The sequence below is a fragment of the Lutjanus erythropterus genome, chromosome 20 (assembly GCF_056507025.1).
Source record: "Lutjanus erythropterus isolate fLutEry1 chromosome 20, fLutEry1.hap2, whole genome shotgun sequence".
Lineage (NCBI taxonomy): Eukaryota > Metazoa > Chordata > Actinopteri > Lutjaniformes > Lutjanidae > Lutjanus > Lutjanus erythropterus.
In genome coordinates, this window is record NC_139336.1 from 25,112,489 (window position 1) to 25,128,707 (window position 16,219).

At 40.7% G+C, this 16,219-nt stretch overlaps 1 protein-coding gene across 1 annotated transcript in view; it reads left to right on the top strand.

Moving 5' to 3' along the window:
* The window catches only part of lamc3 (laminin, gamma 3), a 158,332-nt gene that overhangs the window by 98,979 nt on the left and 43,134 nt on the right, over nucleotides 1-16,219 (top strand). The window contains exons 11-12 of the mRNA XM_084745504.1: nucleotides 4,227-4,336; nucleotides 9,436-9,663. Coding sequence (XP_084601630.1) covers nucleotides 4,227-4,336; nucleotides 9,436-9,663 — 338 coding nt within the window. The remainder of the gene's footprint in view (nucleotides 1-4,226; nucleotides 4,337-9,435; nucleotides 9,664-16,219) is intronic.

Sequence of the window (16,219 nt, forward strand, 5' to 3'; positions counted from 1 at the left end):
CCGAGCAAACCCATGAATTATTTGTGGTTTACTAACCCCTACAGTCTCAGGCCTAAAACTCAGTTCCTGCATTTACAATAACTTTTCAGGATGACCAGGGCTGTTCGAAAATAAGTGAATATTTGATGTGAATTACTGCATTCGGGGTCCAGAAAAGGTCAGAAAGTGGTGAAAAATGTTGATCAGTGTTTCCTAGAGCACAAGATGATGTCCTTAAATGTCCTGTTTTGTCCAAAACCCAAAGATATTCAGTTTACTGTCAGACAGGACTAAAGAAACCAGAAAATATTTATGTTTATGTTTAATTTTGGACTTTTCTTTCTCAAAAAAATACTCAACTCACCTAGGATTAGACGATCAATCAGCCTATCAGACACTGATTGACAATATATTCCTACAGATGTGTTTCCTCTCCACACCTCCGACCGAGTCCCAGCTGACAGATATGCGTGAGCACTGACTTTGCTATGTTATGCTTGCATTGTATGTTCCTTATGTCCAGAAAGGACACGTTCTTACACTTATTATCTATATTAAACAGAAAAATGCAACCGTACACTTTCTGAATTCCAGTTTCTATCTTTTACCAAGCTCGACAGACAGAAATAAAACAAAACTCACCAAAACCATCTTGGTTTGTTTTTCCGCTGTCCCAAAAAGTCTGGTTTGGTTGCAATAAATCCTTAATTCACTGTGTGAGATGTGAAAATAGTCTGGCTCTAATGGATGTTTTTCTCTCACTCGTCTTCTGGCTCAGTGGATGTGTACTGTGTGTCGCTGAGCAGAAGCTCTCACTCTGCAGACCATAAAATTAACAAATTGAAATGATAAAAATCTCACTCATAAAAACAACTTGAAGTCGAGAAGAAACTGATTAGATTTTGGTGGTCAAAGGCCAAGGTCATTGTGACCTTACCTAGATCACATTCTTAATGGGCCCTGTTTTACAGTGACAAGGTGCATGGTTCAAAGCACAAGGTGCAGGGGTTTTAATTTTTTCCACACGTGTCCAAATCCATCTTTGTCGTCTTTTGCCACGGGTACAGGGCAGGATACACTTTACCAGCTGCGCACAAATGTCTTGATAATTGGGTGTGTTTTGGGCGCAACATGGAAATTGTTTCATCCTTGTTTTTCTGGATCCCAATAAACACAGAAACACAAACACTAAAGTTGCTCCAGCTGTCAGGCTGACTGATCTGTTAAAGATGATCTGACAGCTTTGATCCCGTCCCATGTGCACTGTGCAGGTCTACTGAGATGTATTAGGCTTTATAATTCTAATAATAACTTTGTATTTGTTATAAGTGGGACTAACATACACATGCCATTTGCTATATTGTGCAGATGGACCTGTTGCACCACAGACATTGCACTTCCACCAGATTTTAGCAGGTTTGGGACACAAGCGGTTTTGACTACAATGAGGCGTGCACAAGATACAAAACACAGACAGGTGCAAGTTAATTTGCTGGCTTGCAAACGTGGGGAAAATGACAACTGTGCTTATGTAAGATAGCAACGCCACTTTCGTCACCCCTGAGAGCCGGGTGTAAGACAGGGCCTGGTATCTCAGAAACAACTTGAGGAGAATTTCTTTAAATTTGGCGAAAAAGTCCACTTGAACTCAAGGATAAACTGATTAGTATTTCCTGGTCAAAGATCACTGTGACCTCTCAAAACACATTTTTGGCATATCTCAATAATTCATATCCTAATTATAGCAAAAAAGTTGTCACTATTAATATTATATGAGCCTGGACAGACATTAATGGAAACTGCAGCTTGACTAGTTGACGGAGGCATACAACCGAGAGGCGGTAATTCTAGTTTTACAGTATGTAATGATACTGATAGACAGTGTAATTAAAATGTGCTTTTCAAAGGCAAATTGGGACAATTAGAATATGCTATATTGATATGCTAATAACATGCCCCCATGCATGTGTGATTTGTGTAGCACATTTGTATTGTTCAACTTTATGGTCACTTACATGCTTACTTATTCTGCCAGTACCTTATCATGTCTTTGTTTCTTCCTTCCCTCACACACCATTTATGTCTTGCTCTCCTGCTCACCTTGTATCTCTATCGCTGTTCTCTCTCTCAGGGTACTTGTGTGTGTGTGTTTGTGTGTGTCTGTCCAGTATTCTTTTGGGCTTTTCTCTCCTGATGATCTCCTCTCATCCTCAGCGGAGCAGGCTTAATTACAGCGTGGCTCTCCGCGCTCTGCTTGGTGCTGATTAAAAGGGACACTGACGCTCCATAGGGAAAGCCTGACTGGGAGTTTGTTCACTTTCATGCACACTCTGCTTATCGCTGTCTGACCAGCTCCATTACCATGGCTTTGAGGCCCAGTTTGTAATTGCCTCTCTTTATTACTGTGCCTACATGTCAGGCCAGGGAACAAGGACCCGCCGCATCAATGGGAGGCCTGTGTGGCGAGCCAGGAATGCGCGTCCGCACACACACACACACACACACGCATACTCATGCACAGTGTGACTGTGGATGCGAAGACAGAGGCCATGCGCAAAAAATAAACCATTTTGAAAGCGAGTTAGTGTTGGGCTGAGAACAGTTGACCTAATAAAATAGAGGCCATCGAGCGCTCACACTTGAAAGACTCGACTTGGGCTGATATGGTCAACAAACTAAAGGTTTTGCTCTTCATTCTTTTATGCTTCCTGCCTGTAATTACAAGGTTCATGTAATAGAATTGGCTACCACTTTCAAATAAGGTGCCCTTTATAATTGTGGTTTATAAGTTGTAACAAATGCCTTTATTAACAATTAAACAAGACTGAGTCTACAGCCATGCTAGCAGCTTTATGAGGCTTTACTTGAGGGGTGAGTGTACTACAGTGTACTGTACAGAAGTGCTTGTCAGACAGTCAAATCACTTCAGAAACTCCACCCCCCAACACCTTTCTATCGCTGTATTGGAAAACAATAAACACTTAAAAAGTCATGGGTTCGTCCTCCGGGGACCATCGATGTCTGTACAAAATGTCATGGCAATCCAGCCCATAATTGTTGGGGTCTATAAGTCTGGATCAAAATAGATAAAAGTATATTTTTTATCTGAAACTCGCAAATAATATATTATAGTCAATCCAGATACAAGACCCTTAGTGAATTTATGTTACATGAAACTTTTTGGGACCATTTAAGTACTATGCATGGCAGTAAATCCATATACAATAACCTCAGTAGATATGAGTTAGGCATTACCTAGTTCTGAAAAATCCCACTGGCTGTTCTTCCTTTTCAATATTATGTATATTTATACTCTTGTAAGGGTTCAAACTCCTTAACAGGGTCATGTAACACTTTTTTTGGTTTTGGGCGTTCAGATGCATTTATTTAGTGTCAGTATTTTGTTTGTCGTTTTCCATTTCCTTCTCTCAGCAGGAGACAAGCACAGTTTCTCTTTTAGCCTTCTCTTAAATTTGTTAGGAAGATCCCAATGGGCCTTTTAACCCTAAATCTCTGGGAAACACCAGCAGAGCATCTGGACCGATTTCTATCTCTTTAACATCTTATTAACATCAGTAACTGCAGATTAGATGGCTTATTGGAACATGAGAAGCATATCAATTGTTAGGTACCTCATATTAGAAAGTGTTACCTGTGATCATGTCTCCTACACATGAAGACGTACATGAAGATTATATGAATAAATTCTTTCATGCCACTGCTCCTCGCCTTTGGGACCTTCACAGGATCCTGGGAGAAAATTGTGTAACAGAACATAGGTGTGTGTGGAGCTGACACAGCACCTCTCATCAAGATGGAAGGGAGTGCATGATACCTGGAGTAAAACAGGCAGATGTCAGCTGTGCAGCCTGGCTTTGCAGAACATCCTTCAGCAGATGGCAGAGCTCAACGATCAAGACCCTGAATATGTGTTGAAGTCAGCACGTTTACATTTTTCTTCACGCTGTGTGTGTCTGCTGGTAGAGCTGTAGATAGCCTACCATAAAAAGTCAAGCTGTGACAGGACGTTTCTTGTCTTCTTAGTGGTGGAGAGTAATTAAATTGCTATAAAAAAAAAAAAAAAACTCTCCAGTTGTCCATAAATCAGCCTCATAAACACATTTACTCCACTTAGGTTTTTATACCTGTAAAATGTGATGTTTTTAGGGTTTAATCATAGTTTTTTGCGCTGTTTTGAATTCATTGCATAAACATCCTGTAAACGATGTGTTTTCTGTCTTTCACAGGCTTCATGAAATTGAGATGAGATTTAAACCTGCATTGTCTGCATTTGATTTCCAACGTCTCCTTTACAACCTGACAGCTCTCAGAATCAGCAACGCCGGAGGACACAACTGTAAGTGTGTGTTTGTGTGTATTAGTGTGAGTCAAGGCTGTATATTGCCGTTAATGTATGTAACACAATTACTTGAGGCTCTATTATAAGTTATTTTTAAGGATGTGTGTCTTTTAACTTTAACTTTAACATCCAGTGCATTAAATGCTGATGTTTTCACAATGTATTGTGATATACATTAAGAGCATAATACATTAAGAACATGTCTACAAGAGCATTTAGACCATACATATAAGAAGACAGACGCCTCACTTGAGATGTGTCTGTAGCTCATTTAATTCTGAAAAGTTTGAAAAGTTTGTTTTTTTAGAAACATGAGAATTTGAACATGATAGGGTTTATTTGTTGGAGTTAAATTCACAAAACTCTCAAAAACTGAAATTGTAAATAATTTGTTTTTTATGCAGCCCACTTACATCAGAGCCTGCAAGGTTAATGTTTTGGCAAAAAGCTCGGCCCCAGTAACTGATTTTAATTCCAACAAGTAACAACTATCATGTTCAAATTTTCACATTTATAACAAACCAAATTTCATGAAAATTGGTTCTGAATTAATGAAGTTCCACTTGATTTTGTGGTGAAATCTGCTTCTGTCAATGAACATTGAACAGTTTACCAGCAGATCTCGACCAATCCAATATGGCGGACAAACAGACGCACGTCAAGTTGTTAACATGGTATCTGTTTCTATATCTATTTACATCTATTTAAGCATAATGGTATTCCTGAATGAAGGGGCAACTTACAAATAATACCGGCAAACTTTAAAGGAGCTATATGTATTTATTTTTATTATAAACACTGAAAGTATGAAGAAATATTTTTTTACATTATGCTAAAGACATCTAGGTATTGTGTTGCAGAGATATCTGCTGAAGTTAGCATGCTAGCCAGTTAGCTTCCTCCCATCCTCTCTCATAATACCACTTTGTACCTCAAGAGGCAATACTGAGCCACTGTAACTTTCATCTCTTACTGCGTTATCCTAGATGCATGTATCCATGTAAAGAAGAGAGGATCGCATTCAGAAATGTATCATTTGACAAACTTTTACTCAATTATATCTGGCAGTTAAGTTACACAAAACATCCTTCAGCCTTCATTAGTGTGTAGAAATGCAGGCATACAGTCACTACTTAAGGATGACAGGTAAGTTACCTGATGAAGGAAGTCATCAATCACTGTGACTTCACATAGAATAGAATCTCATAAAGATTAGAGGTGAACAACACCACTTGGTACTATGCATTAAAAGTCAGTACAGTTTCCCCTGAAATGTATCTATCAGACAGTTTGAATAAATAATCATTAGCGAGCGTTATAACTTATAATAATAAAGAATATGTCTGTGAATAATCCAGGTAACATAATTTACAACATGATAAAACGTTTCACAGATTTTGTGTAGCTTATTGCCAGACAGGATTAAGTAGACATTTGTTAAATGATGTGTTATTGACTGTGACCCTCTCGTCTTTATGTGGATCACCGGAGCGCCCAGTCAGCCCTCAGTACATGAACACAGGTGGTTTTCTTACTGGGTCTGGCTCTTGGCACTGGGGGGTGACCCAGCCGTAACCCCCTTTCAGGCCTCCTGAGGTGGGCGCCGACTGAAGCCCGACCTCCCTCGCTCTCTTCTCCTCCTCGCCTCCTTCCAAAACATTCACATTTTTATTAATAAAAGATACATTTTCATCACACAGTAGCACAAATTATTAAAGCCGCGCCAAAGATAGTTGCTAAAACAATGACAGTGTTTGTATTCAGGGAATAGTTCAACTGTTCCAAATCTGGCTCAGCAAAAAAAAAGAAAAAAAACAAAACAGGACATTTATTCCCAGATGTTAGGGACTAGTTCTTGAAATCCTTCTCTTATTTTTATCATGTCCTTCCCCCGCTTCTATCTGATAGTCTGAATTGTAAAGTACAGGCAGGATCTGAGAGGCATTACGGCGGATTAGAGCACCAAGAAGACAGAACAGCTGGCCGAAATCACCAGCTCTCTCACACTTACTTACACCATTTTAATTAGTTGCTCAGCGGAGGCGTTGTGACACACACTCTCTTGTGTAGTTCTTTGTCCACTTGCACATGCGAAAAAAGACCGAAAACAGAAGCGCAGTCATGCATATTATATCAAACGGTTTCCGGTAAACACCCACCCATGAACGTGCAAACAAAGTCAAGCGCGCAGTTTACACTGCATCTATTGCACATCACAGGGGAGAGACTTTGTTAATGATTTGTGTTAGGTCTCCAACTCATTCTCAAACAGCCTTAGAAGTGCCTTATCGCTGCAGGCTGCACGGGAAACTTTAATTTCAAAATCCCATAAAGCTGTCCTCTCATCTCTCTCCTCTTTCACTTTGTCCTTTACTCTTTAAATTCCTCTCTGAGCCACAGAGAGTCTGTTACAACAGAACTGTATTATTTTAATGACAGTATTGTCTTTTGACTATAAAGGCCTTTACTTTGACAGCAGTCACAGTAAAGGCTTTCCATTTTCTACCGCCGCAAAAATGGAGTTTTGAACAGAGAGCAAAGCCATATTGGAGTTTATGAGAAGTCGTTGGCTTAATGGCTTAATGTACAGGTACCTAAGGACCTAAATTGTCAGAGTCCGCAGGGCTGCAGCGAACGAAAGGGAATTAAAGTCTTGGCTTGTCTGACAAGGTTTTTGGGAGGAAGGATTGATGGTGCGAACTTGCACAGCGTGACGTAAAATGAAATGTTTTTAATTAACTGAAATATAGGGTACAGTGTCTGAAACTGGTTTTAATTGCACATTTCCCCCCGTTGAATGAGCTAATAGAATTCAGGAGGTAGAGGAGACTAAAGGGTAGGGGCTAAGGCGAGTCGTGGAGAGGGAAGAGGACAGGCTTGCCTACTGATTATCCCTCAGAGGTGCAAATGAAGCGGGTTTCATCACCGCTGAAGGAATGGCTGGATCATGACTTGTTAGAAGTCAAGGTCCATCCTCTCCTCTGGTTCTTCCGCTCTCTCTCCCCGCGCTGTTTCTTTCCACTCAGATTTCCCTCATTATGCAGCTGTTCATTCACACATGGTTTATTTCTTATCTGACAAAGCTGTAGAGTCATACGTGCACAGCATATTCTACCTATCCATATATCTATCTATCTATCTATCTATCTATCTATCTATCTAGACAGCCAGCTTTCTATCAATCAAACAAGCCCATTTTCAAAAAAGTGATGCATTTTCAATCTTTATTTTTATTGAATACAAAACAAATACAGAATATTTAATGTTCAAACTGATTAACGTCATTGTTTTTTATTTATACACATTAATTCTGAATTTGATGCCTGCAAAATGCTTCAAAAAAGTTGGGACGGGGCAGCAAAAAGACCGTGAAAGTTGTGGACTGCTCAAAGTTGTGGAATGTCCTCGAAAGGCTCAGTCGTTCACAAGCTTGGTCACCACTTTGTGAGAAACCCTGTGGACAAAGAGTCCAACAGTTAAAGAATGTTTCTCAACACACAATTGCAAAGAATTTAGGGATTTCACCATTTATAATCCATTATATCATTTAAATATTCAGAGAATACAGAGAAATATCTGCACATAAAGGGGCGAATTAAAAGGATACCACATGGGCTTGGGAACACTTTGGAAAGCCGTTGTTGGGAAACAAGTTTGTCACTGCATCTACAAAAGCAAGTTAAGACTTAGCCATGCAAAGCCAAAGCCATATATCAACACCATTCAGAAACACTGTGCTTTGGGGGCAGAGTCCATCTGACATGGGCTGGAAAGTGGAAAAGTGTGCTGTGGTCTCAGGAGTCCACATTTCAAATAGTTTTTTGAAAATCATGGACATCATGTCCTCCAGGCTAAAGAGGAAGAAGAGCATCCGCACGGGGGTGTGTTAGTGTCGTGGCGTCATCAGCAACTGTCACATCTGTAAATGCACCATAGATGCTGAAAGGCACATACAGGTTTAGGAGCAACATATGCTGCCATCCAGACGACATCTTTTTCAGAGATGTCCCTGCTCATTTCAGCAGGACGATGCCAGGACACATTGCGCAAGCAGTACAAGACTCCAGGCACTGGACTGGCCTGTCTGCAGTCCAGACCTGTAGCTCCCAGTGAAAATGTGTGATGCATTATGAAGCACAAACAGACCCCAGACAGCTGAACACCTGAAGTTGTATATCAAGTAAGAATGGTAAAGAATTTCACTTTCAGAACTTCACTGATCAGTGTTATCAGTTCCCAAATGCTTACTGTCTGTTGTTAAAAGAAAAGGTGATGTTTCACAGTGGTGAGCATCCCTCTCATTTTTTTGGAATGTGTTGCAAGTATCAAATTCAGAAAACACAACAAAGCTAGATGTGTTCGGTTTGAACATCAAGTATCTTGCCTCTGAACTGTATTAAATTGAATACAATTCAATCTTATCTATCTATCTATCTAGTGCAGACTCAGTGACAGAGCAGGTACAAAAATAATTTGGTGTTGTGTGGAGGTTTGTGGTTTAGAGAGCGTGGGGTGAAAGGGATTCGGTTCAGGATGGCCTGCCCCCATCACTATTCATGAGAGGAGCGAGGGATCTTGAAGCCCCACAGGAACTGCACGTCTGACATACCTCCACCGAGTCTCCTGTCTCCTTTTCTTCTCGTCTTGCTCTGCTGCAGTGATTTATTCATTTGCTATATCAAAGATTCCCCCGGTGATGAGCGTACGTGTGTGGGCGCATGCGTGCGCACGTGCGTGTGCAAGTGAGCATTAAGTGTGGCATTTACGGGCGTGTGGGTGGATGAATCTGTTATTGTGTGAGTGTGTGTATGTGTGTATGTGTGTGTGTCAGACTGTAAACTGTAAACACAGGCCAGAACCTGTAATGAGACAGGGAGGGAGGGACAGCACTGCAACAAATGCTAATAACCTACTGCTTAACGAGATACAGAGACACACATACACACACACACAAACACACACGCCCCTAATTCCAGAGAAAATCAGGTGCCCCAAACACTTCAACAGGCCTCTGAGGCAACAATTATCAGTTTACTACTGACCTTTGGAAGCATCAGTTTTATGACAAAGCGTCTTTTCTTTTCCTCCCTCTGCAGACACGTCGCAGCTCGCGGGTGTGACCCTGACCTCAGCTTTCATCTCCTCTGGTCCAGCCAGCCCTCCTGCCCCATGGGTGGAATCGTGTTCCTGTCCCCAGGGCTTTGCTGGCCAGTTTTGTGAGCAGTGCGCCCCAGGATTCACCCGTGAAGACCCTGGCAGAGGGCCTCTGTCCACGTGTGTGCCATGCAACTGCCACCAGCACGGAACCTGTCACCCAGAGACCGGTAATAAGCGAAATCTTAACAGTATATTTGTACACAACCCCATTGAAAAAATGAATCTTGAAAGTGTCAGGAGGGCTGACGACCAATCAACACGTTTCTGTTTCAGTGACTCCTAAACCTTCAGAAAAGCCAAAAAAAAAAAGCCTGACAAGTGAAATTATAAATCAAACGCAGAACATTTTATATTTAAAGGAGAACTTCAACAGTTTTACTTGCCAAATTCAATTTACTAGTCACAGAGTGCTCCACACAGTGAAAGCAGCGGTACAATGTCTTTTATGACTTTGCAGTAGCTTTGTTAAGTTTAAGAAAATATATCTAAATATATACTTAAGAAAGTTGCTTGAGGTTGTGACTCAACAGAAAGTTGAAACAGAAAGACAGAAAGAATTGTGCCCAGAATCACTCCCTCTTTATTATACATATACACTCTATTGTTATGTCCAATTTCTGTGTAATTTTATCCACTATTTAGTCTCAAAAGCTACACAGTGGAAGACGAAAGCAGTGTCCATAGCATGTGCACTGTTCTGCTGATGCTCTTGCAACACAATGTTCTGCCTTTTTTTCAAAAGGAAAATTAGCGTTGTGCAACTCTAAAGCTGTCAATGACACAAAAGGATGATGATAAGTAAGTGTTCAAGATCTCATTTTGCTTTTCATTATTGAGTGTCTTTTCCCATAGGGAGAAGTGAATGAGTGTAGGGGGAAGTGGTTTTGGATGCAGGTTTCGTCATTTACTAGTCAAGGAGATGTCTAAAACTGCATTCATGTATTACACTGGAATTGAATAAATAAACTGTAGTGTTATACTGTCAATGCACAATATTCCTAATCCTCACACAACTGGTGTTGGGTAGCATTACTTTTAAAGTAATTAATTACATCATATGATTACTGCGTTTAATAAGTAATCTGTCGTATTACAGTGTCATCTACTGAGAAGGACAGAACACTTTTGTGGCACCAAAAATTAAAACGGCCTTGCGAATGTCGGTCATATTGTCTTGATGATCTGACAGCGCACTTGGCAGAGGCATATTGCGCAGCTGTCTCTATGAAAACAAAGAGGCTCATATATCATACAGTAAATCATGTTTCAGTGTGCACAAGCCAACAATAAAAATGCTCAGGCTTTTCAAATCACGTACACTCATTCAGCCAGTGTTCTCTACTCTTTTATAATGCAGGAGAAGTTTGGTTTTTTTTTTAAACACGTTGGATAGTTGGCTCCTGTGATGAGACTTCCAAGGCTAAACAGCCTGTCCACAGACACGTTGGTGATGGAGTATTGACTCAAAGAAAAGTTGTGATCATTGAGAATTTGTTCAGAACATACATCTTAAGACCTGATGTGGGATACGCCATGATTTCAGTGTCTGCTGAGTATTTCCTACCAGTGCAGGCAGTGGTACCTCTTGCAGTGGTGCAAATACAGTGAAATTATAACAGGTTGCATATTTTGAAAACCTAAGTGGCTGATTATTTGAATTGCAAAACTAAAATGTTACGTTATGTTATTTTGTAGCATGTTACCCTCAACACTGCACATGACCAACTTTTTAAGGCTTGCATGATGTAATAGATCTGTAATATATCTAAGATATCTTTATCAACGTTGACCACTCTCTTCGTAATGTGTCATGCAAGCACATTACTACATCACTGGAGTATTTTTTGAAATCAGATCCATCATTATGTGTCATTGTCTATAGTACATTTAAAGTTGTAGCATCAAACACGATGTAAAGAAATTGCTTAGTCATACTTGAAAGAACTGTTCATATAACATAATTTGACTAAAGTGATTCAAAAGACGTTTTTCTACTACATAGTACAGCTTGACCCGACTTGCCTTTAGTGTGATTAAGCGTAGTACCTCTGTAACGTAGGCAGAGCTGATCATCATAGCAGGAAACACACGTATGGATGTTTAGACATTGAGAAGCTGCAGGCTTCATTCACTGACCTGTAAACTACACTGTACACTTTCCACCACAGTGATAACTTCACTGCTCACCTTTTGATCTGGGTCAAGTCGAGCCATTCCATGCAGTGGAAATAAGGCAAAATAAGGCTAAAAATCCACCATAAAAAGTAGTGCCATCAATGCAGATCTATGATACAGATCTCAGAGAAAAAATTATTAAACTACATCCCGTATATTGTATGCTAAAGCAGTATATGAATATGTGTTCATCTTTATGAAAAGCCTTGACCTGTACGTAAAAACTTTTGTGAAAGTAAACTGTATGATCAACATTGGATAGCTTATCTGTGACAGACAGAGACTAATGCAACCCTCAAACATTTGAACAAGTCAAGTTTCCATTATGTGTATTATGTGCCATGGCAACAAGTTTTTCTCAATGTAAAGCAGCGACAGTATGTTGTTGTGGTATTATAGAATATTAAATTGATCCGAGTTGCTAGTTAGTCAATGAAGCCATTCTTCTGAAGCCTTCAGACAGCATTTCATAAGATGAAGGATCATCAGAGGTTGTTGAGACAATATTTTCTGTCACTGTGCCTCAGAGAGAGCAGGGGGAACAGAGAGAGATGCAGGCTGTTCGACTGAAGCATTTTTCTGTGTCTTTCCAGAACTGACATTCAGTCATCACCGCTTCAAGGGAATGTAACTCAGTCATCCCTCAGGAGCATTGGCAAGCTATCACTCAAGCCGAGAACTGGATGGCTGTACTAATACTGCAATATCCTCATTTCACACAACTAATCTTTATAATACCAGCTAAACTCGAAGTGTGTGTTTAATGCACCTGTCATTTTATGGGAGATGATAACAGCAGCTGCAGTATTCTTTCAGATTCATATCCTAAACGCAACGTCCCATAAATGACAGAAGTAAAACAGCAGCTGTTGGCTGTGTAAACAAGTCAACCTCTTTGCAGTTATTTATACGTGTGTCTGTGAGTGTGTACTATATGCACTCCTCTCCTTGAGTCTTCTCCGTACTATCTCACTCTCGCAGCTTTAAACAAGTCTCTCCATCTCACCGAGAGTAGACAACTCTCCCATCCAAGGTCCCACCCTCCATCTTTTATCTTTCCTCAATCTCTTTCTTCCTCTCTATCTCTCCCTCCTACCCTCAGCCTTAAAGTATCAGAGATCTGACCTAGTTAGGAGACGCCTGAAGCGTCGGCTGTGAGTGTGTGTCATGTTTGTGACTATGTGTGTGTTTATAGGACTGCGTGTGTGTGTGTGTGTGTGTGTGTGTGTGTGTGTCTGAGGTCCGGAAGCAAGTCTGATATCACTGCCTGCCTGCCTCCCCCCTAATTAGACTTGTTAACCGCCTCTCGGCTAATGATGTCTAATTTGCTTGCAGATTTTCTGTGTCTCTTATGTCTCTTCTCAATCTGGATGTCTCTCTCTTCCTCACACACACACACACACACACACTTGTTCTCTCCTCGTTCCCCAGACTCCCTAGTCAGCCTCTCACCATCTTCTGCTTCCTTCTCCTTCTCAGCCAAGATTGCACCTGCTCTCCCCAGTCACCTTGACTTTGTTTTTAGCGTCCTTGACTCCCTCCCGTGCAGACTTCTCTCAAGTTTCCTCTCCCTGTGTGTCTTCTCGTCTTTCACAGATATATTTCATCTGTATTAACGTAGTATCCAACAGTCTGCTCTTTCATGCGATGTGTAATTTGTAAGTGCTTTTATGTAGAACATGATTTAGTGCCAACAATAAAATGAGAGAGCGGATGTGAGGGGAAAGTCTGTTTATTTTTTCCTGTTCTTTAAAAAGATTGAAAGTGTCAGAAGATTGGAGGCAGTCTGAACACAAATGTGCTTCTGTTCTGAGTTGTTGGAAGGAAATTCCCATCATTTATTAATGAACCTGTTTAACTGTTTAACATCAAAGTAGGTTCGATTTACACTAAGCAGATAGAGCTTAGAAGTTTTTAGCATCTTAAAGAGAGAGTTCAGATTTGGAGTTGTATGAGGTACTTATCCATCGTCAGTGTATTACCCACAGTAGATTGCATTTGGCATGCCCCCAGTTTGGAGAAGCACCAGTGGGGCTTTTCTATTGGCACTTTTGGCCACTTTTGCTTTTCCATTACCTCTTGTAATGTGGTGAGCTGTGCCAATTCGCACCCGAGATGGACCATCTCCGGCAAGGAGCCAAAGCATTCCTGACTCACCTCCAAGCTGCGACGACACCCCTTCTACCCCTCAAATGAGCGTGTTTCAAGACTCAACTCATTTCTGTACAGGAGAAGAGTGAGAAAAAGCTTTTTTAAAGTCTCAGCTCTCAGTATCTTGTAGCTTTCAACTGAATCTCCGTGGTTTGAAATTAAGTTTCTCTCCTGTGTTGCTGTTTGTACTCTGGGGTATCTACTTCATTTTACTGTTTCACGTTTGTTTTCAGTTGATAGGAGTTGTGTTAAGTTACTGCTGATGAAAAGCCATCATTTCCTGATTTAGCTGTTTTATAATAAAAGCTTTGAAAAAAAGGGAGGGAAGAATTTATAGGTAAGTGTTTATTTGCTGTTTTACAGTCACTCAGATCGAGTTAAGGTCATCATCAGTTAAAAGACGTATTCAAGTAGGTTTTCCTGTTGTAATGAAGACGCAAATTCCTGCTGTGCCTTTTTCAGCCACCTGAAAAAATCAATATCAAGTTAAGTGGATGCAGTATTGTACGTATGTTCATGTTTCTGGTGAAGTGAACAGATCTGTTTGCAGTGATGAATGGACGTGAATGCGAGCATTATCGAGTGTCGAGAGATTTAACGATGCTCACGTCAGCAGCTGATAAACAGTGTGGCGCAGACTTGAAGCAGAGAGAGAGCGTGGTTGTGTGGACCAAACTGTGGACGTGATATAAAAACTTTCTTTGATCATGCAGCATGAAGTGTGATTTAACCTGCATTGCTCTGGTGTGAAGCAGACAGATAGATCTGCTCAGCTGTGGTACTGGTAGATCATGAGCCTGGAGGGAGAACTCAGGGCTTGTACCTTTTTCTACCCATGATGTTTCTGGATGGTGGCAGGGCAGGTGGGAGGAGCTGGTGGACTCTAGAGGTTGGTGGATGCATGTGGACCAAGGCAAAAAAAAAGAGAGGGAAAGAAAGCGTGTCTAGTGAAGGTTTGTGTGCGGTGTGTCAATTACTTTCAGTATGTGTGCATGTGGGTGTTATTAGGCAGCAGTGGTTGCGATGGTGCTCTGTGTGACATGGGCGGTCAGGAGGCTGGAAGGCTTTGGCCAGCTGTAGCATGAATGACAGGGGGGTGTTAGCTGTTTGTTGCGCTTCTTTAACGGTTTTCTGGAGGGCAGGGTTGGTTGTTGTTTTCAGGTATTTCAGCGCTGTTGCTGTCTTATGTTTGGATGCCTGTTACGGAGTGTATGTATGTAATGATTGCTGATGTCGGGTGGGAATCTGTGTGCCAGCTTCAATGCCTTGTTTTGGATGGTTTGCAGGCGTTGAAGTTGATTGTCAGAGATGGTGACAGAGTATTCAAATAGTGGGCGGATGTGTGACAGGTAGACTTTGATGACTGTAGAGGGTGGTGCACCATGTTTTCCACAGAGGGCTTAGAGATACTTCAGTCTGTTGTTTGCTTTTTGTTCCAGTTTATTGATGTGGTTGGTCTAGGTCGTGTTATTTTGGAAGGTTGCTTTTTTGCCACTCCTCTACTGTATCCTCTCTCCCTTTTCATCTCCTTATAACTTTCATCCGTTATGGTACATCCAATTTTAACTGGAAATTCTCAATTGGAAATGTCAACAGTTTGCTGTCTGCTGTAGTGTAAAACATTCTCAAATTAATCTCTATTTGTTTTTTCAAAGCTGTGAAAGTGAACTAGTTCATTTCTGGGGCTGTGAACTTAGTTCAGAATTTAAGATTACGAGGTATAAATGTGAAATAGTTTATTTTAATGTCTGTGAACTTTATAGAATAGCTCTTTTGAGGTGTAAACTTATGCAACACTGAATAAACTAACCAATGGAGCTAGTAGTAGACTTTAAATTTCTGTGTTCTGTGAGGTAAAATGAGTCTGGTGGTGATATTTGCCTTATATAACAGTGGTTTCTGATGAGAAGAGGCTGTCTGACAGCAAGGTGAAGCTTTAAAAATATTCCAAATACAGTTAGCCTGCTATTGATTTTTTTTTAGGTGGCTAAAATACGATTTGTCTCTGACCCTGTCCACAGCAATACATTACACCGAGTACTGACTATGGATAAGTACCTCACATAGCCTCCACTTCAAAAATCTGAAATATCCCTTAAATAAAGTTCAACTCTGACAAGTCCACACAGCCAAGCTGTTCTTATACAAACATGCACACATGCTTCTCAGAGTGTTTTAAAAAATATTTACATGGTGCAAGTGCCATGCAAATGATGAATGAGTGTTAAATATGGAAGACGATGTGTCCTCTGAGTCATGGATCAAAAATCCCCCGTGTTGTGTCCTCTGGCATGACGCTCTTGGGTTGAATAGCATTAGCTGACTATCAGAAAAGGAAGCAAGTTAAAATTATCCTTCTTTTTCAAATGGATGATGAAGGCACGTCATCGTCTGAAG